This window comes from Anas acuta, chromosome 6 (assembly GCF_963932015.1).
Source record: "Anas acuta chromosome 6, bAnaAcu1.1, whole genome shotgun sequence".
NCBI lineage: Eukaryota > Metazoa > Chordata > Aves > Anseriformes > Anatidae > Anas > Anas acuta.
Window position 1 is genome coordinate 5257277 of NC_088984.1, and position 24473 is coordinate 5281749.

General features: G+C 37.6%; 1 protein-coding gene across 10 annotated transcripts in view; it reads left to right on the forward strand.

Annotated features, from left to right (window-relative positions):
- The window catches only part of LRP1B (LDL receptor related protein 1B), a 666036-nt gene that overhangs the window by 239768 nt on the left and 401795 nt on the right, over positions 1–24473 (forward strand). For all 10 annotated transcript variants that reach the window (XR_011098017.1, XM_068687099.1, XM_068687103.1 and 7 more), the window contains one exon: positions 23292–23429. Coding sequence is in view for 9 of the 10 variants with exons in the window: in XM_068687099.1 (XP_068543200.1) it covers positions 23292–23429 (138 nt within the window). In the remaining variant the exon portion in view is untranslated. The remainder of the gene's footprint in view (positions 1–23291; positions 23430–24473) is intronic.

Below are 24473 nucleotides of genomic sequence, written 5' to 3' on the forward strand. Positions count from 1 at the left end.
TGAATCTTGTGTCAGTATGTACATGGATGTAGATTTCAGTTCTCTCTTACCTTCTGGTAGTCTGCAGAGAAGATAGGATTTCAGTAGCATGAACTTAATTTAAACTAAAGGTGGATAAAAATGTATTGGAGAGTGCAGATTTAAAATTTGCACACACTTTATAATACTGGAAAAGAAACCTCGCTGCTTCTACTTAGTGTCGAATTAAACAATTGAGCTTAAAATATTAGGAAATGAAAAAAATAATGTTTTCTACTTGATTTCTGTGTAACTTGCTTATGCCTCAGACTGGAAGATTCACCAAATTGTCCCCGGAGACCATCCAGATGAATCAAAAAGGTGGCTCTCCAGGTATGCTTCTTGCACACTTACACTTCTAAAATACTCTGTAGCATTTCTTCTGAATGCAAACTGTCTTGCTAGTGGATTTGTGAGAACAGCAAGACAAGTTATGTGAACAAGTTCAATACCTCATGTAGCTTATCGAATGGGCTTCTGTTAGGATTCCCTAAATGTCCTTATGCTGCCGTTAGCTCTTTCAAGTTTTCTGGGAGTGGAATCATCTTGCTAAATAGTTAGGGCAAGAATTCATCTTGGCAAGTTTTTTTATTCTGTATTAGTTTCCTGCCCACTTAGCTCAATGAAGACAGCAGTGTCACACCAGGCTGTGTCTCCAGTAATGCTTTAATTCAGCTCAGGGATGTGTGTTTCTTAAGTCAATGAAGGAGATCTTCCAGTCATCTGTACAAAATTCATTGATTAAAGATTAACAGTTTTTCAAGACTGGTCCTTTCTGTTCTGGCAAATTTGTCTCCTTCTCATGTGCATTTGTTTAAATAGAGAGAGAGCATGTTGAAATGGTGTGAATTTTCTTTGTTCCTGGAGTTAATGATATTTTGTGATTATTGAAAGTAATGGGTTTTACAAAATTTGGGAGGCAGGAATGGAAGCAGGGAGGACAGGCATCTCTTTTTCCCCTTTCATCTCCTCTTGTTAACTTGAACAGTAACATACAGAATCTTTCTCAATATCAAAGTCAAGGTTAATGCCTGGCTGTTTAACCCTGTCATGCAACAGCAGAAAGAACAGCAACAGCATGGGGAAGTAGGGGAGCCAATCCATCCATCAGTACAATTTTTGTTTCACCCAGCTGGTACCCAGAGGCTGAAGTTTGAATTAAAGCTGCAGGTAACCTTGCTCTGATCTTTAATTTAAGTAAAAACAGCTTTACGTATCAGCAATTAGACCAAAACAAATATCACAAAAGGGTGTTTAACAATCTAAGCTGCAATAAAATCCATGAGTTGATGGTTGTTAGGGTTTTTTGTTTGCTTGTTCGGGGATTATTTGTGCTTTTCTTTATTTTATTTTTTTCTTGCTTGCTTTCTTTTAATTCATATGGCCTTAAATTTTCTGCTTGAAAACATTCACAAACAGAGTTTTTTATTCACATAGTTGTACAGAAGAAGTGATGCATTTATCTCTTTGAATTGATGGCTGTCTTGGCTGAGAAGAGACCAGAGCAGGGAAGGAATGGCACTGGAATTAAGAAACCACTTGTGTAGCACCACGGGGTAACCACATAGTCAAAAGGCTCACAAGAAACTTATGCTGCCAAAAGTCATATGCAATATCACCCTTTTTGAATAAGAACTAGATTTGATAAATCCCATCATGTCAAGGGTTTTCTCTCGCTTGGACCCATTATTGATGGGAAATAGTGAATTGTGTTATCAATTAATTCTTCTTCAGAAACAGCCATAATGGACCTTTTTACCAGTGGGGTAGGATGTCTTTACTTGCATATATTTCATATCACCGTAATTGCCTTGATTTCAGGGAATTTACTCATAACTTATGTTGCTACAAATAAACAAAAATAACATAGTACCTACTGTACCAACATAATCCCCACGTAATTATACAGAAAATAGCTATATTAGCCTTTTAATATTCTACTTGGAAGTCTGGAATAAAGACCATCAGCTGCCTTGTAGAAAGGTTAGGAAATATTAATGGCTCGAATAGAAAGAAAAAATCTCTGTTATGGGTCTGATAAACTACTCAAAAATGTATTGTGTGTGCTCTTCATATGTAGTCAATTATGCATGATCTTGCAGGTATTTTAGATTTTCCTGTATTAATTGCTTGAATTTAATAATTTACATATTGTCTTTCCATCAATATACCCTTGAGATCCTGGTCTGTTTGTTTGTTTGTTTTATTTTGTTTATCAAATTAAAGCCTCAAAAGTATGCTTAATGGAGCTAAAAATATGTCTCAGAAGAATGGGAGGGACATACCAATCTTGACATCTCTTCCTAGACTTCAGGGACTGGGATGAAAATCATCTTAAAATGAACCGCCTTCATTTGAAGATTATTTTTTTTTAAATAAAACTTTCCTACTTTTCTCTTATTGTTTCTTGATGGATCGTATAACTATATGTGTTTCCAGGGAAATGTGGGTTCCCATATTTTTAAACTATTATTATTATTTGAACCAAATGGTGACTGTAAAGGTCATAATTCTATTAAACTCCGTAAATAGTTCTTATTTCACATGAGAGGCTATAACAGAGTGCTGTTAGTGGTGCTTACGTACTATGTAATTAGTAGCAACATTTAATTTAAAGGCAAATGAACTGGGTTGCTGCTAGTGTTGGCTTCTTGGCTGTGTGTTCCACGTGTATGCATGAACGATTTGTCTGGTGATGACATATGTTTCAAGCTGGGAATCCATCATTTTAAGCCATTAAAAAAAAAAAATTGTTAGTACATGAGGAGTGGCTTCTGCAGAGTGACTTAGTGACAGTTTTCAGAAAAGATTCCTCTGGCTACAAGTTGGTGATGCCTCATTAAAGGGTCAGCAACACAAAAGTAGCTATTGCTCTTGAAGACCCAACCACTGAAAGATGTATCCAAGCCAGTGTTCTCAGAGCCTTTTCTGTTATAAATGTAATTACTGTTATTCATCTTTCCTGTGGCTGTTCTTCATCCTCTCAAAGCGACTTCACATGTAATATTTTGTATCTTTTTACTGACATTTGCCTTTTTCTTTTTGAAGCCTCTCTCTGTCACTGTAAAATGTTGTTTTCCCATGCTCTTTGTATGCCTGTATTCTCCCATCTAATGCAGAAAGAGAAAAATCAATGATGGGTATATTTCTCTATTCACTCTGTGCTCTCCATTCCTTTCATAATTCTGTTCTTCTGACATAAATTCAGGTAATATATATATAAAAAAAAAAAAAGAAAAAAGAATATGCCATCTGTCTGTCTACCCACCTACCAATCTGCCCACTTATATATCCTCCTACCTACCATCGTACAATGTCCAGTAAGATGTCCTCGTCTTCCCTTACACCTCCTGTTTTGCAAAGTCTAACTGACTCATTTCAGAGAGGAGGGTGAGGGCTTTGGATGGAATGAGGCCAAGGGTCTCGATCAGAATCAAATCTGGTAGATACAGGCACGGGGAGATTTGACTTACTAAAAAGGTTGGTGAAATGCAGCTTTGTTTTGGGTTTTAGTTTGCTTTTATTTGTCTTTTTTGTTTGTTTGTTGGTGTAGGCTGTAGGTTCTGAAAGGGATAAGTAGTTTTTCCTCTTTGCATTCTCTTTTAAGGTTGTTTTTATTCATTAAGCACCAAAACAAGGTAAAAGTCTCAGATCTCAATGCTGGCCTAAAGAATAAATGTCGGTGAGCTCTGTGCACCGATGGGTGTTTTCTCCTGAGCTGGTGTCTCTGTGTACTCACTGCAGCTCTACGAAAGGCCGATTACAGTCAGATGTGACAATCATTTGAATCTCTGTGCATGTCAACAACTGTCCTCACACCCAAGGTGACGGAGACATCTCTAGCTGTCTGGAAGCAGATGTCAAGCCACTCAAGCAGTCTTCCAGTTGCTGAACACAGATAAGTTGCATATCACGTTAGGTCAAGGGAAGAACCACTCGTGAGAAGGCACAGTGAGAGCTAGGTGAAAAAGTGAGATAACAGCTGGAAAGGCAGCTTGTCAAAGCTTCAATTCCTTCAAAGCATCAATAAGTATAAAAGCATTTGGGTTTCCTACTTTAATTAACACAGCTGCTTGTGACAATACGGCTTTCAAACAAGCGGTCTGGCTTTAGAAATTTTCATCTTGTGGTTGCAGCATTGCCACCAGAAAGGGGGGAAAAAAAAAAAAGGAAAAAAGAAAAGATACATGTTTGAAGGGTAGCATGCTTGGCTGAATAGGAGACACTTACAAGAATCAAAAGTGATAATCCGTTTGTCTACCATGCCGTGCACTGCTGCCTTCCAGGATGAACACGATCAAACTTTGCCGTGCTTGAGGGATGTCGGAGGTTGTGCTAGCTTCCCAGCATCGCCACTCCTGGATTGTGGTCCTATCAAACTGCTGTAAAATGAAAAGCAACAGTACTTACGATGCCTGCAAAATTGCGTGCGGGAGGGGAGAATGGGTTTAATTCCGTACAACTTTCTACTGGGAAGCTCTTAGAAGACAGAGAGAATTAAAGCATTTGGTTGCCAGCTCGGTGAGTGCATACATATGCCTCTGCCTCTAACTTTCAAGCCGTCTCTGATAATGAGAACTATCCTTCCATAAAACCCAGAGGGAGATAACTGAGAAAAAAAAAAATAAAAATCACTTTAAGTCATTTTCAAAACTTGGGGGAAAAAAATACCCCTTTCTTTATGAAGCAGTTTTGCCAAGTTCAGTGCAGGCATAAAATCAATTTCTCCCCATTGAAAACTGCTTTTCATTTCACTGAATTGTAACGTGTGCATGACAGGGAGGGTGGAGCTGCCTGTCAAGGCTGAAATAACTCTTGCTGCATCACTTGTTCTTGGTCTAAAAGTTACCTACCCGATTACACTGCCCTTCCTTCATAGGGGAAATGATGGGAGGTAGCAGAAGGCTCCCAACCCTTATGAAAATTGATTATTTGTTTTCTTCAGTTCACAAGCATGCTATATTTAAAATAAATTGTAGAAGTCTGGTAAAAGAGGATGATTTCCTGTAAATGAGAGTAAATAGGGTTATACACCAGGAAAGACTTGCAGCATAAAATACAACAGAGCCAAGGGATAAATGTGGCAATAACAACCAAGTTTCTTTCTGCAGATATTTATGCGTCTATGGCACGTGTCCAGCACAAAGCAGATGGTGTCTGAAATGCTGAACAATTTAAGCTACAGGCTGAAGAAGTCTCAGCTTGCCCATTAAAAACAAAGCAAAGCAAAATTATTTTACTTGCTGATCTTGCTGATGTGGCCTAAGAGCTACAGTAACGGGCAATGCAGCCACCTAGGACGGAGTCTCAAAAATATGAATTGGTGAAAGGCAAAGGGTTGTGGTGGTTATGCTGGATTATGATGACTTTGGTGGGGAGCAGGAGGTGCTGTGTGTTGGGAGAGAGACAGCGCATGACCAGTATCAGTTTTAATTGTTACTGACAGAGTTATGGTGTCAGGGAGTCCAGAATAACCAGAATACGGGAAGAATATTCCTCAGGGATATGGATGGAGAGCTCAAGTCCACGTCTCTTCTGCCCCAGCTGACAAACGTGAACTTGATTGCAATGTTCTGGGATCATTTGGGGGTCATTTTCACAAAGTAGAAAAACAAATTTCTACTTTATATTCCAGTTCCTGATGGAAAGGAAGAAGCAAGCTGTAGCAAACATCTAATGAAGATTAGTAATAGCAAACCAAGGGAAACTCTCAGTAAAAAATGGGAAACTAAAATGAGTAAAAAGACTTATAACTGAAGAAAGGGGTCATTCAGACATCTGCCTGTGTTTCACTACAGGGTCTATTTTAGCGAGGTCTGTTGGGAAATCTCCATTTTGAGAGAAAAATGGTAAAGTGTGCATTCTGACTGGAAATGATGTGACACAGGGACTTCCTGAAGCTGGTGGAAACAAAGATTCAAAATTGTTTAGAAAAACGAAGTCTTGCTAGTAAATAGGGTTTTAGAAGTGAGGTGAAATGGGAAGGCTGAAGAAAAAGAAGATTAATAATAATGTGACCTAATAATAAGGTGACCTAAGAAGCCTGAGATGCCATTGTGAATACACATCAAGAGGAAAAAATGGATTTAGTTAACATTTAGATTTCTTTCTTCAGATATAAAAGGACACTAATTGTATAATTTGCAGTTCGTGTTCAGAAAGGGAAGAGATTTACTGTGAACTAAAAAGCCTTGCTATGAAATAGCCATGCAGGAGCAAAATTGGCAGTTCTACACAATAAACCAAGCATGAATTCCATTACCTCGATGGCACAGTCGCTCTCAAAGCAAAGCTGGCTGTACACTGCCCCCAAACAATGAACAAGGCAAACTGTGTAGCAGCAAAGAGGATGTTCGGCACAGCAGTTAGTCATCAAATGATGGAACGCCCCTAAAAAGAAGCCGAATGATGAACAAAATGCTGAGCCTGTCTTGAAAACCACTTGGTACACCAGTTAAAATCCTGCAGTTAAAATCCAGAATGTCAAGAGTCTAACACATTGATTTTCTGGATGCATATTATTACATTATTCAAAATGTATATTTTGAATAATATATTGAGATTGTAAGATTTTTGGAAACTTGGGATGCCTCAGTTTTTAAGCATCTAAAAATAGGGTTTTGTTTTTTGGTACCTAAATCTCTGGATATCTTTGTTCAGAAAACATCACAATTTCTCTAAGAGCTTAACTGGGCACTAGGGAAGTTTACTTAGTCCTTGGATTGAAAATCTTTCAGGTGATAGTGCTTGTGTCTACACTGCCAGGGAAACAATGTGAGAGCTTAACAGGTTTGGGGACTTTATGGAGATCTACAAATTTGTAGACATAGAAATAGTTATTGAATATATGGAGAATTAATTAAGATCTTATTTTTTTAAAGCAAAATTAAGGAAAACAGTATTTTTCTAATTATTAATGAAAATCCTTCAGCACACATTATAACTCTTTTTGAAAAAAAAAAAATAACCATGAGGATGTTACAGTAAATATAGATCTTGATTTTCTTTTATTTTCTTTATATATATTTTTTTTCCATTTGCTTCTTGCTTTGTTACCTAATCTATTGTCTGGGATCCTGGTTTACACATCCAGTGTTATTTTGGCTATGCAGATATGATTTGGCAGTAATAGTTCTTTTTTTTTTTTTTTTTGACTTTAATATCAATATATCAATACTTCTGGATGGATTCTGTAGTTCCTCAGTAGGTAGTGTGAGGGAGAGAAACTTTTAAAGTTTCTTTAAGTTAAGTTTCTTTAAATTCTTCGTGTTCCAGGACACTCACGAGCAACTGCCTGGAGCAAGGAGCCTCACAAGTGTAGTTTTCTAAAAGTAAATGGGAATGGCATTTCTGTTTAACCATAAAATAAAGTCCTTGAAATGTATTTGGATCCTGGTACAAAGGCCAGGAGCTTTACTTGTTACTGTTCTCCTGATAAAAGGAATGACCTCGAGGCAGACCCAATGCAAGCAGTGTTGTAGGAATTAAGATTCCAAAGAACAGATCGGAAAGTTAGGAAAAGGAAAGTTAGAATGGAAAAATAGGTGCAGTCTTTTTACACGGTGATCTTAGTTTCAGTGCCTTTCTTTAATGTTTACAGTAAATGCACCAAGGTAAAAACAGTGACTGCGACAGAAAGGAATGTGAAAGGCAGAAAATGAGTCAGGATTAAAAGCACTAGAAAGTGGATTTTTATTTCTTTTTAATACCCACTCCCAACCCCAAACCAGAAAACAACCAGAAGGCAGAGTGAACAAAAGATGGGAACAAGGTCCCCCAACACCATACCGACTTTTTCCCCCGTAAAAGCATCCAAAGGACAATGGCAGAGGGAAACACAAGTGGTTGTTATAGCAAGGAGTTCCAGAGGCTGTGACTGTGCCTCATGGTATGGGCTCCCCTTATTTTTAATGATCTCTAGCATGGGAAAAGCAAAGAGCTCCGTGAGGATAACCAAAAGGAAGAGTTACTTCCCTCCAGCTCCACTGTTTACTTACAGTCTTTATGAGTGACACATACATGTCAAAGGTCAGGAAAAAGAAATTTCCTACGTCCTTTTAAAACTGAAACAAATTTCAATAGAGCAAGAATGAAACATCATATTTGAAACAGTAAAATGAAGTTAAAAAGTCACCCCAGCTCCTGTTAGTTGATCTTTTATTTAGGAGGGCATCCAAAACTTAGCACCGAGAGTGGACAAACCAACCGGTACTAATTGTCTGTAAAACAAATAGTTGGTGTATGTCTGAGAACAAATGCAAAGTTTGCTAGGGAGAGGACCTGATGGTTTTTCTTCTTCATACAAGAATAACAAGGTGAAAATGGGTAGTTTGGCTCAGTCCTGGATCCCAACAGGCTCTTACTTCTTAAATATTATGCACATAAAAACAGCGCTGCTGCGGAGTATGCGTACAGCAAAAGGACAATTCTCAAAAAGGCATTAACATACCTGCCTCAATTTTTTCCCCAGTAAAACATAAAAATACAATAAAAATAAATAAATAATAATAATAAAAGAACAATGACGACAACAAAAAAATGCAACAGTCTGTTAGCAGCTCCCATGCTTCTTAACATGCAATTCATTTATTTGGCTAGGGAAAGCTATTCAGTTTCCTCTTTGCCTTAGGACTACAAAAGTAGTCACACTGTAAGCCCAGGTTATCCCAGCTGGAGTTGATGATAGAGGTTAGTGGATTTAAAGTTTCTGGGAGCAGAGCCAGCCCCTCTGCCATGATGCTAGGTGAGCATCTCTGCTTTGGGCTGTCAGGTGTCTCTGCACTGTGCCGCTGGGAAGTGAAAATGGACATCACCCTCAGAGCCTGGCAGACTTTTCCAGTCACAGTGTTGGATATAGTTGTCTAAATATCTCCTAATTTCACTCCACATGCCTCGTATGGTCTTGATCTAGACCCAGGAGCAGTTGAAGATGTGAGCAACAGTAATCAGACACAAAATTAAATGTTTATAAAAGCCCTGAATGATTTTAAGGCAAAACATCTGTGGACATTGGTTCCTTTCTTTTTAAAGGAAATAAGAGACATTGAGGTGTAAGAAAATTAACATTAAAAAAATAATAATAAAAATGAAGGCATGATAACTAATAACAAATCTTGCTCTGTGTGGATGGTGCTTTAGGTTAATAGGAGTTGAGCCTGGATGAAAGCTAAGCAATGTTAAGAAACAAAGAAACTTAATATTTATTATTAATATTAATATTAACATTTATGTTATTTTTTGGGTCCTAATCTAGAAAAATATAGCACAAAGGCAAACTGTTGCGATTAGTTGGAAACCATTGTTGATGCAGCCATCTGTAAAGGGAATCCTTTAAATATGCATGTTCTAAAAGTCCTTAGGAAAGTATTCAGGTAAAATATGAATATTACAAACCTTTCTGAGCTGCTTTCATCAGAATAAAGTGACTTTTGTGCTTCACCAAATGCTGGAGTAAAGCAGCTAGGTTCAGTAACCACAAAAGGAATTTCTTGAAATTATATTGAAGTAAATGAACTACTGCTTCTATAATCTGACTGTGAAGAGTGTAAATAATTCTGACAGCATTCAAACTCACCCATGCATCTTCTGTAGCTATCAGATACATACTTTCTGTCATTATTTAGTCAACCATTTTAGCCTTTTCTTTAAACACCAGTACCAAGACAGTATCTGTTATGTTCTGTCACCTTGCTGGAAAATTTCCACTTCTTCTTTAAAGTGAACAACAAATGTCCCTACTAAAAGATACTTAAATTGCAGCGCTTATACTGAGCTGCAATATGACTATCCACTCATTCTTGTGACTTCAAGAGGAGAAAATTTTGCGTCTTGAGGAAAATTGTGAAGCAAGTTAAGCTCAATGTGATATCCAACCAAAGGATCAAAAAAGTTCTGAAAAACTTTTTTAAAATTTTAGGTCATAAAAAGTCATAAAAAATCAGGTTTTTGTCTGCAACACCTAGTTTGCATACTTGGCATTTCTCTTTGATGGGCTAGCCATACTCTTTCAGATAGCAAGGGGTCATTTATCTCCTAAAAATATGTATTTATCCTATTGTAAAGGTAGGGAATCTCAGGAATGAGTTCTCGTGTTGTAGGAAGAGTTGCTGAACACTGATTCGTTAGTAGTATTTAAGAATTGCATCATAAAGAATTTTTATTTTATTTTTAAGCTATAGGAGAAAAATAATCAGTTTGGTGTCAGCACTGTTCCTGAAGGTCAGGGTTCTGTGTCTGTACACATAAGGCTCTGTATCAAATTGGAGCTGAAAATACCAAGCACATACCAAAATATTAATGTATACCAAAATTGCTAAGGATATAGTAGTGGGAAGGATAATATTTTTCCACCCAAAAATTTGGTGAAACATTTTCTATTTTTTTATAATTATGAAATTATGGAGATAATTGTGTGCTTTTCCTGTCTAAATCTGAAACTATTTGCTTATAATTCTACACAAGAACTTTAGTTTGTTTGCTAATTATATTGAATATATATTTATTAAATTTATTGAATGCTCCTGTAACTGTTGAATCACAATATATTAGGACAAGACAGTAAAAAAGGGTCTAAAAAGAAATTCCACCTTTATTCCGACAGAGTAACGTGTTCTAAACTTCATATTATATATAAAACCAGTATAATATACATCTTCTTTATAAACCATTTTGTCAGTTTCTTGGGTTTAATGCTTCAAAGTACTGCAACTATACATTTTTAAATCTTAAATCTTGACAGTTAAAGCCCAATATTGGGGCAAATGGTCTTAATACCTATCATAAGTCCAGCTCAGTATGCTCTGTTATGATTAACTGGAGTGCTCTCCACTACTAGTGTTACACTTGAGGAAGAGAGAAAATACTTTCAACAAACTGCTCCTATGTTGGTTATAAGACACAACCCAACATCTCCTCATTGTTCTCTTCAACACTCCTAATTTTACCTAACTGGTTTGTCCACACAAACTTCTGATGGAGATACATAAAACCTTTCTAAAAGCAATACATGAAGCTTGTTAAGACAATTTCTGTTCTGTATCCATTTTACTGGATCCATTGTAGTAGGCTGTTAGAGAAAGCACATTTTTTTTTTGGTTTTGTTTTGGTTTTATTTATTTATTTATTTATTTTATATATAATATAATTGTTAGAGCCTTTCCTGGGACACATATCTGTCTGCTTGATGAGTACCGCTGAAAGCTGAATTATTTCATAAGCACTGTCTCGAAGGAAGTGATTTTGCTAGTCACAATGATTAATCTCATGGCTTCGCAAAATTCCTTTCTTGAAGAGAGAAGTGAAAAAGAAGATTGAGAAGATGAAGGGCAAAACACAACTACTTTGCAGTGAAGCTCCTTCATGGGGGTGAGCTACTGGATCTCGCTGTGTGGCCACGTGCATTGACAGGCAGGAGCTCCTCAGTTGGGTTGCAGCTGAGGCTTGTATGGGTTGCTCGCTACCCACCTTGTAGTGATCATTCTTATTCAGTCATAGCAGGTTTCACTTACACTTCCTATGTTGCAACTGTGTCGTTACCTTAAGCTTATGGTATTGTTTTTAGAAGTAATGCTGTGAAAAACGGTAAAAGGTGAAAAACTGAATGTGTCCTTGGATACTACCTTTCTGTGCAATTTGTCTTGCATTCAGGTGTTTGTGTTCAGGTGTTACCATTCACTTCCCTTTGCCTTCTTCAAAGTCCCTGCACTTCTGTAGTCCCTTCCCTCTTGAGTCCTCTGAATTGTTCAGCTCTTCAAAGAAAGTGGTGAAAAGCCTAAAATGCAGCATAAGCAATGAAACTCTCCATGTTCCATTCTGAAAAACTGTGGAATGGGCTGATGAGGGAGGAAAGGTCTCCACAGGTCTCCTCAGGTACCAGAATTTAGCAGGAAAATAAAATTTTCCATCTTTTTTCCTCCATGTTTCACATGAAATTGATTCTTTCTTGTTTCTTTGAATGGACCTAAACATGCTTCTTTCTTTGCTTTAGTTTTCTTGGCTGGGATCATGGTAAAAGCCAGGCATGAACTCCTGGAAATTCCAGTGTTCTGGAATCTTATTTTAGTGGTGAACTATTCAGACACCAGTAATTGAACTGAAAGTGACAGTTGAAAGCATTGCCTTGGATAAAGCTCTCTGCAGTGGCTGCAAGCTGACAGCAGAAGCAGCCTCTGGGAGCTGCTGAGCAGGCGGATGGGGTCTTTGGCTCTTGGAGCTCCAAGTCAGTCCCAGAAGAGGATTTTGACTTCACCAAAACCTTCTTGTTTCAAGGGTAGCTGGGTGAGCTGGAATGTTCCCATGAATCGTATTTGTGGTGGGAAATCTGGTTGGAAAGGGCTGGAGATGGCTGGTTTGTTCACTCGGCCTTGCAGGAGGCAATAATAAGGGATTATTATTTTTTTTTCTATCTGTCCTAATCTTTGCTTGTATGAGTTTTGGTCCACCTGTAAATGTTTCTGAGGAAGTAAAGGTATAGAAACATGGTGAGAAGTGGAAAACAGCAGTCAGAGGGGGCTGACAAAACATGGTACTTTGGCATGCACTGCAGTACATATTCCTTTCCATTTGAAAATCAAAATGTTCCAAGTAATTTTATAGTTACAGTCCAGTGATGAATCAAATAGGACCTTCAGTATCTGTGCAACGAGAAGCCCCATAATTCTTATCTTTCTGACACTGTGTATACTCCAGCAAACCTGAGTATTTTATAGTGTTAAATTTTGTACTCAGAACAATTAAAATTGGTTTCCATCATTTCAGTGCATGACTGCATAAGAAGAAACAAGTCACACAATTTATTTTAATTAGAGGTAATTTACATCTATGTGCCTGTGTACAAAATAAAAATGAATAACTTTATGATTGCAAACTACCTAGCTCATTTTGAAAAAAAATGCACGAGATGTATTTCTAAGTTACTGCAGTAAAGCTGAATTAAACATATAAGATAATATTGAAAATGAATAAATAATGCAGATTTAATAACTTTTTATTTTTTTTAATCGAATACTTAGGAAATGTTGGCCCTCTAAGCTAAATTTTCACATGGTTATAGAACACAGTTATACATTTTAATGGTAAATTTCTACCCCAAAATCATAAATAAAACATGCACTTAAATCCTATCATCTACTGAAGAGTCTTAACATATTGCAAGTAAGATGCAGGCTTTGTTTTTGCTGTTTAAACTAGGAAGTCAAGGTATCAGTGTATGTTTCAGTCCTTTCTTGTTTTTAAAACACTTGTGTTTTATATTATAAATCTTGTCAGACCTGGAAAGTTTCATGCTATTAACGATTTCCGAACTATTTCTGGGTTTGAATTCTGGTTCTACTGATGCAAATATGAACTTTTTTCTCAGTCCGTAGACATTTCTGAGGTTCTGTGTGGATGCATAAATGTTCGTAAGACGTGGGCTACGGAAGGATTTTCTTAAGATTTCCAGCTCTTCTTGCAGATATGATCCAGTAAATAATACTATTCCCTTATTTTAAAAGAATTTTCACAGTGTAATGAAAAGATGAGCTGGAACATGACAGAATGGAATACATATAGATGGATGATGTGCATAAATGTAATCAAACACATTTTTATAATGTCTGGCAGCACTAGTATTCTGCAGAGAATCGGGAATCATTCTACATTGTGTCCAGCCATTACATCACTGCATTGTCCTATAAAGCCCAAGTATCCACCTGCCTTTTTCCACTGACATTTATACCCAGTAGTTATATGTAAATATCTATAAGTGTAGAAGTGTTACAATATTGCTGGTATTAGGTACTTTAATTGTGTAAGTAATTAACACTTCTTTGTTCACCTCATTACCATTCTTCTCAAACTGAGACTCTATTAGCAACCCATTCTGTATTGCACGTAGACATCAAGTCATTACAAGAGTTGACACAAGACAGCCTTGAGATGTGAGACACTAATTAAGTAAAAATCTCCAGATTAAAAGTAGGTTCCTTATAACTAAAGAGGAATGACCACCTACATAAAAAACAAACAAACAAAAAAAAACAACTCCTTTCTTTCTTGATCATAAAGTCTTGCTTTAGTGTGTTGTAGTAAATCACCAAAAATCCATTAACAAAGATTTTTTTTTTTTCTCCTGATACAAAGAGTATTAATTATTTTTGCTTCCCAAAAACTGAGAGCATTTTTTTCACCTCTTCCTACAGTCTGCATTGACAGATATTTGACAGTCTGTGCTCCAAGAATAGACAGGGAACATACATTAACAATGGGTTTGCATATGTATAGGCACATACAAGAATCTTCTTTTGTATTCTGATACATCCTACGTACAAGAGAGTAATAAGACTGCTGTAGCTTTTTAATTTTTAGGGACTGTAGCAAAGAACATAAATTCTTTCTTTCTTGGCATCTGAATGAAGAAATTTTACTGCACAAGTTGAAGCTGCGGTCATTGAGCAAGTATATAAAAATACTAAAACTTATTGAGGCGTAACTATATTATGCTGGGCAGTTGTGATGGAAGATCCTAATGGTGAGGATTGTGTTATTGTTGCTTTTAATCAAACACCGCTGGCACGCTGAGTCTTGCAAGATAAGAGATAGACTTGATTTTCAAGAAAAGTTCATGGTATGTATGTCCTCTTGTGAGTTCTTCATTCTTCTTGCTTCGAAACACAAACCTATTTTCTCTCCAGCTAGTTTTTTTATATTAGTATTTTCTGCCTGCAATGATTTTTTTTTTTAATAATTCATTTGAGAGAATGCATTTTTTTCTTGACCATGTAATTTTTCAAGATTTTCAATTTATGAAAAATTCAAATGAAAACTTAAGGGTAAAATTTAGGAGAATTTAAGATAAATTGGAGGTTTAAAACTGTGCAAGACCCATTTCCTATATTTATATTCACAACGGCAGTGTACTATAGAATGGTGAATGGGAAAGTACGATTTACTGCATTGACACACTAATACATCATATACACTTTTTAATGCATTATATTTCTGTACAAACGCATGCATTTATAGAGTCTGTAGAAGAAGGACAGTTATTAAGTGTGGGGCAACAAAAGTCAGAGGTATGTACAGAAAGACATGAATTCTTTAATATCTAGCAGTAGAGAGTATGTTTTGATTTTGTAATCTGATTCATAGGGCTGAAAATATCTTAGATATATGTGCTATGCCAAGTATACATATATATGTATATGCATATATATATATGCCTTACAGTATCCTATGGCAGCCCTGCTGGGGATTCCAATACAGCTATTTTCACTGACATCTGAAAAAATGCAAGAGCAGAGAAAAAGATTTCATTGAAACATATTTCTCTTTTGGACTTTAGATCCTTGTCAGTTCATATAGAAAAAGCAGTTACACCTCTGCATTGCCTTCTCCACTAAACTTTGACTTTGATCAACTGTGGCAGTCTTTAAGCACTATACTTTATTAATTGATTGATTTATTAATCTTCTGGCACAGCGTGTGAACTCTGAGGAAAGAATGCTAGAACACTCCAGGTGGCTCCCTTCTACTTTCCCTCCCCATCTCATTGCCCTGGCATAGTTTCTTTTTTTTTTTTTTTTTTTTCTGCGGCTGCAGAAGAGTTGCTAGACAGGTAAGTTTTGGTGTTCCCAGTGTCCCCATATATCTCTCTGACGATCCCAAACCATGAAACCGTGTTCAAAAATATATAATAACAATGATAATAATAATTTAAAAGTCACATTCTCATGTGAAGGAGCCACAAAATTGACATATTTTAAAGCTGTTCAGTGAAACAAACAAACAAACAACAACAAAACAAAACACTACAGACTTGTAGAATTATGTTAGGTGTGCTTTGGCCGAGGAGGTGGTGTTCCCTCTTTATTCATAGGCACAGTTTTTTATCTAGGTGAATTTTCTGTGTGAGGTCATTTCTGGATGCAAAATGCCCACCTGCATTTACGAATCGTGTGTGCCCAGAGGTCCAGGGCTGAGCTGGCTTATCAAGATTTTCTCTACATCTCTTTTTGCTCCTCATCAGTTTTTGTGCAGTCTTTAATATCGTTTTCCTTCATCTCTCCAGTGGCTACCAGCTACATTACAGTAGAAGAGCTGAGTCCTGTGGCTCAGTTAATTATTTACATCTGTGTAGTGAAGATGAGCAAGTGTCTGACATGCAGAAAGCAGCGATCAGGGAAAACACAGCCAAAGGGAAGTGTTTACTGGGGAGATGTCTCAAAGAGAGCTACTAACAGTCATTGCAATAGCAGGATGCAAGCACTGCTCGTGTTTTTATACAAAAGAAAACATTTAAACAATTAACCTTATTGTATAATATCAGGTGTAGACTTTGTTTGCTTTTCTCTAGTACTTACAAAACCATATGGGCTAAAGGGAAATGGCTGAGTTGTATAAGCCCAGTATCCATATGCTGTTTTTTTTTTGCATCTGCGTATATGATAATTTGTATACAATAATAGTGCCAATAGTAAAAGACTGTCACAAGAGTATAAAAATTTGAACTATTTAATCTACAATAATGCACAGAATTATAAGCCATCCTGTGGAAGCTGATTTCAGTTTATTTATTTTTTTACTATGAACTCTCGAATGACTAAGCTATATACTGAACTTGAGCACAGATTAAGATCAATGCAAATCCTTGTATGGATCTGGGAAACTTTGGCTTGAATAGCTGTTTTTTATCCCTATACAAAGCCCAAAAAGCCAAAGCTGTTGAAAGGGGAGGTAGGCACTGGAAGGCTGTCTGTGCCCATACTCCTCCCTTCAGAGAGAGGAGGGATGAAGTGCTCGGCACAAGGTCTGCAGGGGCTGTGAATCAACGCTGATTTCAGAACTGCGATGACTGAAAGCAATCTTTTGATTTCTGCAGTTCTGCAGTTTCTTTGTTGTTTCTATTTCAATATTGCTTTCTACAGGCTTTGGCAGTCTCACCTTCTGTTTGGTCACAGGGCATGTAATAAGTATATTCATTCATTTGCACATTCCCAATCTTTCTCACTGTTGCTGGTTTTATTCTTCCTAGTGAAATACTATTTTGGAGAGAATATGCTGTGTTTGTGGGGTCAGAGAGAACAGCTATTGTTCTGCCTAGAGCAGCACAATATTTTGTCTGCTTTCTTCTTCTTTTCAATCACCCATACTTAAGCGTAAGTGTTTGTTATTCTTTTTCTCTCCTGGACAGCTGAATACCTAAGTTAATTGAAGGTGACTTCAAACTTATACTTACTGTCAATCAGTGTGGGTGAATAAAGCACAAGGATAAATAAAAGAAAAATGAATGAATAAGGATAACTTATGATGCATAAATCCTTATTAAATACAAAATCATTTGCATATATGTAAAATACCAAAGGGGAAAAAAGAAAAGAAAAGATTTTAAGTAATTTTCATAAATTAATCCCAATGTTTCAAAGTCCTTGTATTTAAATTGTGTATATGTATGTATAGTTATACTATAGATTTTATACCTGTGTGAAGAATGAATTTTTAAGGCAACTATGATACCATGGGATATGATGTGTATTTAGTTTGAATTTAACGCATTACATCCGCAAATGCAGAAAATAATCTGTAGTATTCAATCTCTTGGAAGTTTTCAAACACTGAGTATAAAAAAAAATAAAAATTGTGATACATTAATAATGAAGATTAGGAAGACATAGACTTGTGTTCACATTAATCTCTTGTTTTCCTACAATGCAACCTCTTCTTAATGTCCATAATTTAGCTCTAAACCCTAAATGTTTTTAAGATATATCTTGTCCTGGAAGGCCCAGAAACATCATGTTTATTTAAGATGTAATGTCAAGATTTATAAAAGTTAAGCACTTCTAAAAACCCTGGTTATTGTCAGTGATATGACCAAAACCAATCTAAACTAAACCAAACCAAAAACACGGCGCAGATGACTTCTCACGCTTTTTAAACTATGTCACACATTTCATATTACTTTGACTGCACGGCTGTTTCATGTTGGCAAGAGCTAATGAGTGAATCTTAATTTTCTTAATCACAGGAAGTAAAGGATCAGAAGGGACCTTGAAAGATCATTGAGTTCAATCCCCTAAATCAGTTCTTTGGTCTTAAAAATCCTACTGCATGCAGAATCCCCAGCAGAAATGGCACGCCAGCAGCGCCACAGAGATGCTTCAGGGGAGAAATGGGTCCGACAGCCTGCAGAGCGTGTTGAACAAACCATGAACTGTATCGTGCCATAGTGGAGTATTTTCATTTAAGCCTATATTTATCTAGAGGGATCCAAAAAGTTGTGCGGATTATCGTTTCTTAAACTTTGGGCCATTTTGGCTTAATTGCAGTCATTAATCAACTTCATTCATCAATACTGCAGAGAAGGCGTAGGTAGCTGTTACAATGAACCTTCCTTAGAGGAACATGTGCTGCAGTCAGAACAGAAAAAGACATGTTTTGGTCAGGTATTTGCATCACAAATATCAATTTTGTCTTTGGGTCAGATTCTGTCCTCTGCCAGATTGGTGCTTGAGGTAGACACAAATACAAAATGCCTTCTGCGGGGCTCCCACCTGCACGTGCAGACAGAGCTGAATTCAAGGGCTGCCAAACCCATGGAATAGGCTTTGTTCTGGGTAACTGCTCACTGCTGGGGCACCCGACTCCAGGAAGACCCTAAGGAGAACAGGATGGATCTGTTCATCCCTGATGTACAGCACAAATGTCAATTTTGAAGACATCCCACAGGTCGGAATACTTATTTCTTGTGACTGAGGGCAGCTCAGGATTAGAGCTGCTAGAAAATTGCTGGATTTCCTGTAAATTAAATGTATTTTAAAGGGATGTGCTACATTTGTCTACCTAGTCTGTTATTTAAAAGTGCAAGCTACTGCCTAGATACTTATCTGAGATGTTGAATGAAAAAAAAAACACTTTGTGAACACCATACTGAGAAAGACAAAAGTGAAAAAATAAACTCAGAACTAGCAGCCTTGATGTATTTTTTATTTTATTTATTTATTTTGTTTTCCTTTTGGTAACAGCTGTCATATATGAGCATCTCTATATGAGTTTGCAAGAAGTGAGGGTGTGTTTTTGACTATAATTTAATAAATTTTTGTGGACCTTGAGTTTGCATCGAACGCCATGATGTGCTTCCTTTTGTCTGGCCATCTCTACAATCTTTGCAAATATCTTTTATTCATACTTTGTAACTCCTCTGTAAAGTTAGCGCAGAATGATAAATTAAATTTGGAGGAATGTTTCTAGAAGGAAATGTACATAATGAAATAATGTTCATCCATAATTTTGGCTGATGAAAACCACTTGCACCTTGCTTGTGATAACAAAACCTAGTGGAAATAATCAGCTTGCGTGTTCTCAGTTGCATCCTCTAGTTGGAAATTTAGTATAGCCTGAAGCAACACAGGTGCAGATGTGGTTATAAATGAGCATGAACTCAAGACAGATACCATGTCAAAAGTGCATGATGAAATGTCTCTGCTAATTCGGGGAAAGCAGATTGTGTTGGATGTGGCGGGCATCCCAAGGACTCTACTAGCTCTTCTCAACCCCTGCTGAAGGAAGGGCAGTTACACTGAAGGGACACGAGCTGCGTTTACTGTGTATGACACAGGTATGGCAAAAACACAGTGTTGGGTTTTTCCATGCTTCACAGGCTGTGAAGGTGAAGCGAGCCTCAACACTGGATGACCAAATCAGAAATGGTCATTCTGGCCAAGTAGCCAAAGAAACGTGGATCTGTAACAAATCCCTGTCTGCTTGCTTTCATCCCATCTGCTCCTGAGGTACATCTGGCCTTCTGCAGGATCTGGGGAAAGAAGCAGAGCTGCCTGGCTGGCCCTGCCTGGCTGTCCCAGGGCCGTGTCAAATTCTGGGACCCTCACAGGGCCTGATCCTGTCCTGTACCCACCCTGGGTCATGGGCTGACCCCAGTGAGGTGCCCACTGCCCAGGCTCTTGCGCAGTTACACCACAGAGGTGTTGTACGGTCTCTTCCGAGCCAGTCCAGAAAGCTGCACAGAGCTACAGGAGCAGGCGGCTTCAGTCCTTTGCCTCCAAGCGGTGTCGTGGTGCGAGCGTTTGAAGTGCTGGGATGCTGTACTGCCATAATTGCAGCCAGCAATTTGACTATTTTTCCCCCAACCTGCAAGGCTATGTATTATCGTGTCTTTTGAAGGGAAGAAAAGACACCATCCGTCTTTTATGTTCTTAGCGTTCTTGCGCTGATGTAAAATACACTGAGATTATTTTGAAGAACACTTTTAAATTCCTTCTCCCAAAGTTCACTAGATAAAACTGCCAGAAGTGGCTGTCTGCTCAAGGAAAAGGGGAGAGGAGTAAACAAGATAAGGAGCTGCTCATCTCTGTTCGCGTTGGATGTTTCAGGATGTGCAGGGTCAGATCCACTCTAAGGAGTGTGTGCTGCACTGAGGGCATAGCACCACGCAGCCTGGTGCTCAGCTTCAGGATTTTATTCTGTGAAGACGGGGAGTTTTGGGCTGCTCCGAGGCCTTGGGACATGTTATCTTATTTCATTGACATTATGATATAATTGGGACCTGTCATTTTGCAGACATTTCCCCTTTTTTGGGGGACTGGAGGTCATCTCCTGGTGTAAGGTCGATTTGACAAATAAGTATATGTGAATTTACCTTAATCAGTCACATTGATAAGTTAATCCCTTCTATACAGAACCTTCTTGTTTTCCCAAAGTGATGAACTAAATCTCTCTTGAAAACAAAACACGGTTAGCAATGATTCAGTCTCCTGGCAGACTGCTCCCCCTGAAAGAACTACAATTTATGAAGCCCCCTACCTACTTATTTTAAGTTAGATACTGTATTTCAAATCACAATATATTTGTGTCCTGCAGGGAAATTTGTAGTATAAAATAAAAAGCATCAAGTCAAAATTAAATACTGAAATCTTTAGACATATGCTTATCAGCTTTTTCCCGTTGAGATTTTAAATGTTAATTAAGACTTTCATTCTTTTCACTCATTATTTTTAGAAGAAAAATACACAGGCTTATCTATTTTTGGTCACAGATTTTGATTTTCTGTTTGATCATGATCTGTGAATGCTGAAAGCACTCTGGCAATCTTAGGCTTATTCGTAAGTAATGCAAGTACCATGGCTTCCATACTTCACAGATGTAAGTCTTTTTTGTTTGTTTGCATCCTTTTTGTTTGTTTGTTTTTTAATGAATGTTCTTTATTTGTAGAGAAAATGTAGAAAAAGTATTTTTTTTTTTCTCCTCACACTCTATTCACAGTTGCTCCAATGCAAGGAATAAACAAGCTGTAACTAACAGATCAGATAATTAGTTTGGTTTTGTTAAATTTTAAGTGCCTTCAATCTTTATGGAACTGAAATAGGAATCATGTTAAGCATTGTAGTTTTATCTGACCTAGCTGACACTGAGCATTTGACTGTGCTGAACTGCTCTGTGCTCTTTGAAAGCTCTGCAGAGTGCGGCCAGTCCTGGAGGACACCCGGCACTGCCAGAGATTGTAGGCACAGTGGTGAGCTTCCTGCACATGGGATGCTTCATAGGTCCTATATCAGGGGGAAGAAAACAGTAAAATGCCAAAAGTCCAAGCAAAACCAGCAGTGACAAGAACCAGGACCCCACCCAGTGGCTGTGCTGCCCAGCAGGAAGGGAAGATGGGAAGAAGCGAAGAGAGCTGCTTCACCCCTGCCTCTTGCCTCCTTGCCTGCTGCTGGTCTGTGCCAGTGCTGGGAGGTCACAGCCCTCTCATTCTCAACCGATTTTGTTCCTACTGTCATCATATCCTGATATGGATATGATAAAATACAGATATAATAAAAATAACGCATGCCAGACAGCATACTTTCATCCCTGTGCACATCACTCATTTATATTTCTCCCTAGCATGAGTGCACTGTGCTCTGTCTGCCAGTGATGGGGGTATCGGGGATGTAATTGGTGTCACCCCATCAGAGCCAGGCAGGAGGGACACCAGGAACCCCTGAGAAGGGTGCTGGATGCACCTACTCCAAATTTTGGGCAGCCTGCTGGCGTGCAGGGTGGCAGTGAAATGCTTCAGTCTTCTAATCAGGACGGTTGTTTAAAGTAAGGATTTTTATTTCATTGGCTGTGCTAAGAGCTTTCTGCAGTTGTTTAAAAATCCTAAATGCCCTCTGGAGCTCAGCTTCACTTTGGCCTGCTGACTCCAGGAGGCAAAATCTGCCAAAGCTGAGATTTACCCAGAGCTCTCAGCTTCTGTGTGTTCTCTGTCCTTCGTCTTGCAGTTAGTGCCTTGGAGAAGGTGAAAGCTTATTGCACCTGAGCACGGTGCATCCTAGGTGATATTTCCCTTGAGGACTGTTTAAAGCTGTCAGTTTAGCACAGACCCAAGGCTCCGACACAAGCAGTCAAGGTGCTGCAAGTTGTTTCCTGAAAACTTCCACACCTCTGTGTGTCTCTGTGTAGCTCAGTTACTGCGCATAAGTTATGTATGATTCATCCTCTAAACAAGCTAAAGCCTTCAGACCTACTTGTGCTCTGTAATGATTTGTTAAAAATCTCAAAATCCTTCTCACGTGAAATTATAATGTTCATTGTTTTTTAATCACTCAAAACCCTCACAAAGCGATAAACAAACAAGAGCCTTGAAAATCCCTCTCCTTAACACTTCACAGATAAGGGGATACAGAGTGATTGCATGGGGATTGCATCCCCGAGGGAGCAATCACAGCATCCTTATCCTCCCCTGCCATCTTGTACGGCATGGCTCCAGACTCCTGGGATGGAAGGACAGTTTCTGTGATGTAATACAGCCATAAACGTGTAGCATTTATAAGTAATTCCATAAATAGCTAAGATTATCCATATAGCAAAACAGTGGATATTAATATAAGTACCTATTATTGTTATGACTGTAGAATTCCCTACCCTGGGATTCACAAGGCAGTTGCATATCTATGATACTTTTTTTAATGTTGTAAAGTTTAATTTTAGCTTCCAAAAAGTTTAACTTGAAGAAAAAAAAACAACGGTATTTTATCACCTGTATTTTGGGAAGTAATCTTCTCTGACCCCTTGATTTCCTTTTAATTGCACTAATCATTACCTGATGATTTTAATTTTCCTAATTACAGCAATGATAATGTGCCAGAAGTCATCAGAATGGACTGATATGCGGAGTGTTGCCCTGAGAATCAAAACGGGAATAGTATGCAATGCAGAACTTTTTTCTTTTTTTTTGCCTTGTTGTAGATACAGAAGTATAAAAGTATATGTAAGAAATGTTCTGTGTCTTTTTTTAGGTCCCGAGGAAGTGGATTTCAAGTGCACCCTGAATTATATTTCCTGCATCGGCACAAACAAATGCATTCACTTGTCCCAGCTCTGCAACGGTGTTTATGACTGTTCAGATGGGTACGATGAAGGAGTACATTGTCGGGGTGAGTAGATTTCCTGAAGAAAAAATCTTTTAACCTGAAGTCTTTTGCTGTGTATTTTCTTGAGTTCAAAGAGAACTAGAACTTTCTTCTTAGGAATATATATATACATATAAAGCAAAAATTAATTTTAATGTATGTTTCAAGAACTTTTTTTTTTTTTTTGTATGAAGCAAATAAGAATAAAAAGCACATGCGGGGTTTCAGACTTTTATTAAGGTCGTATGAAGGAACTGGTTATTCCAAGAGAAAGATGAGGAAACCCTTTATTAGGAAACAAAAGTTGGGCAGCATAACGTTTGCCAGAATTTATTTTTTCTTATGATTCATTTAAACAAAATAGAATATGAAAACAACGCTGAAAAAGACATTGCATTTGCCGTAAGCATTATTTCGCATTTAGTTCTTGCTTATGGGGAGGATTTTATTTAAATTACCAAATGTTTAGGAGTATACTTACCTAATTCTGGCAATGAGAAGTCCTAAATAGAAATTGGTGTAGGTCAATTTTTTTAACACCTCAACTGTAATACTCAGAAGTTTTATTAAGCTCTGCCTTGGGGACAGTTATGGGGCTGTCATTTTAAGATCAAATCTAGGATACCATCAATCGTTAACATGTCAACTATTTTCAATCAGTAGACTTAACTGCAAGGCAAATAATTGCTGATGATCCTTAACAGGACTTATGTTGAAAAACAGAAACTCAGGAACAGATTCTGGGTCTTGAGCTAGAATCCAATGTGACAATATACAGTAAAAGATACAATTAGTGCTACAGTTCAGAAAGTTAAATTAGAATTTAAAGGTTCATTTGGACAGATTTCCAGAACTGTCATAGTAAAATCCAAGCCCACACCAAAAATAAGCCATATAAAAAAAATTAAATAAGGAACAAAAAATGCCACTTGGAATTAATCAGTGCAATACTGCTGACTTCACAAAACTACAAATAGCTATTTTTATGTAACCTGGTGAGGGTACAGGCTGTCATACAATACATGACAATTCTTATTCACAGTGATGGGATTCATTTCTTTTCTAGAA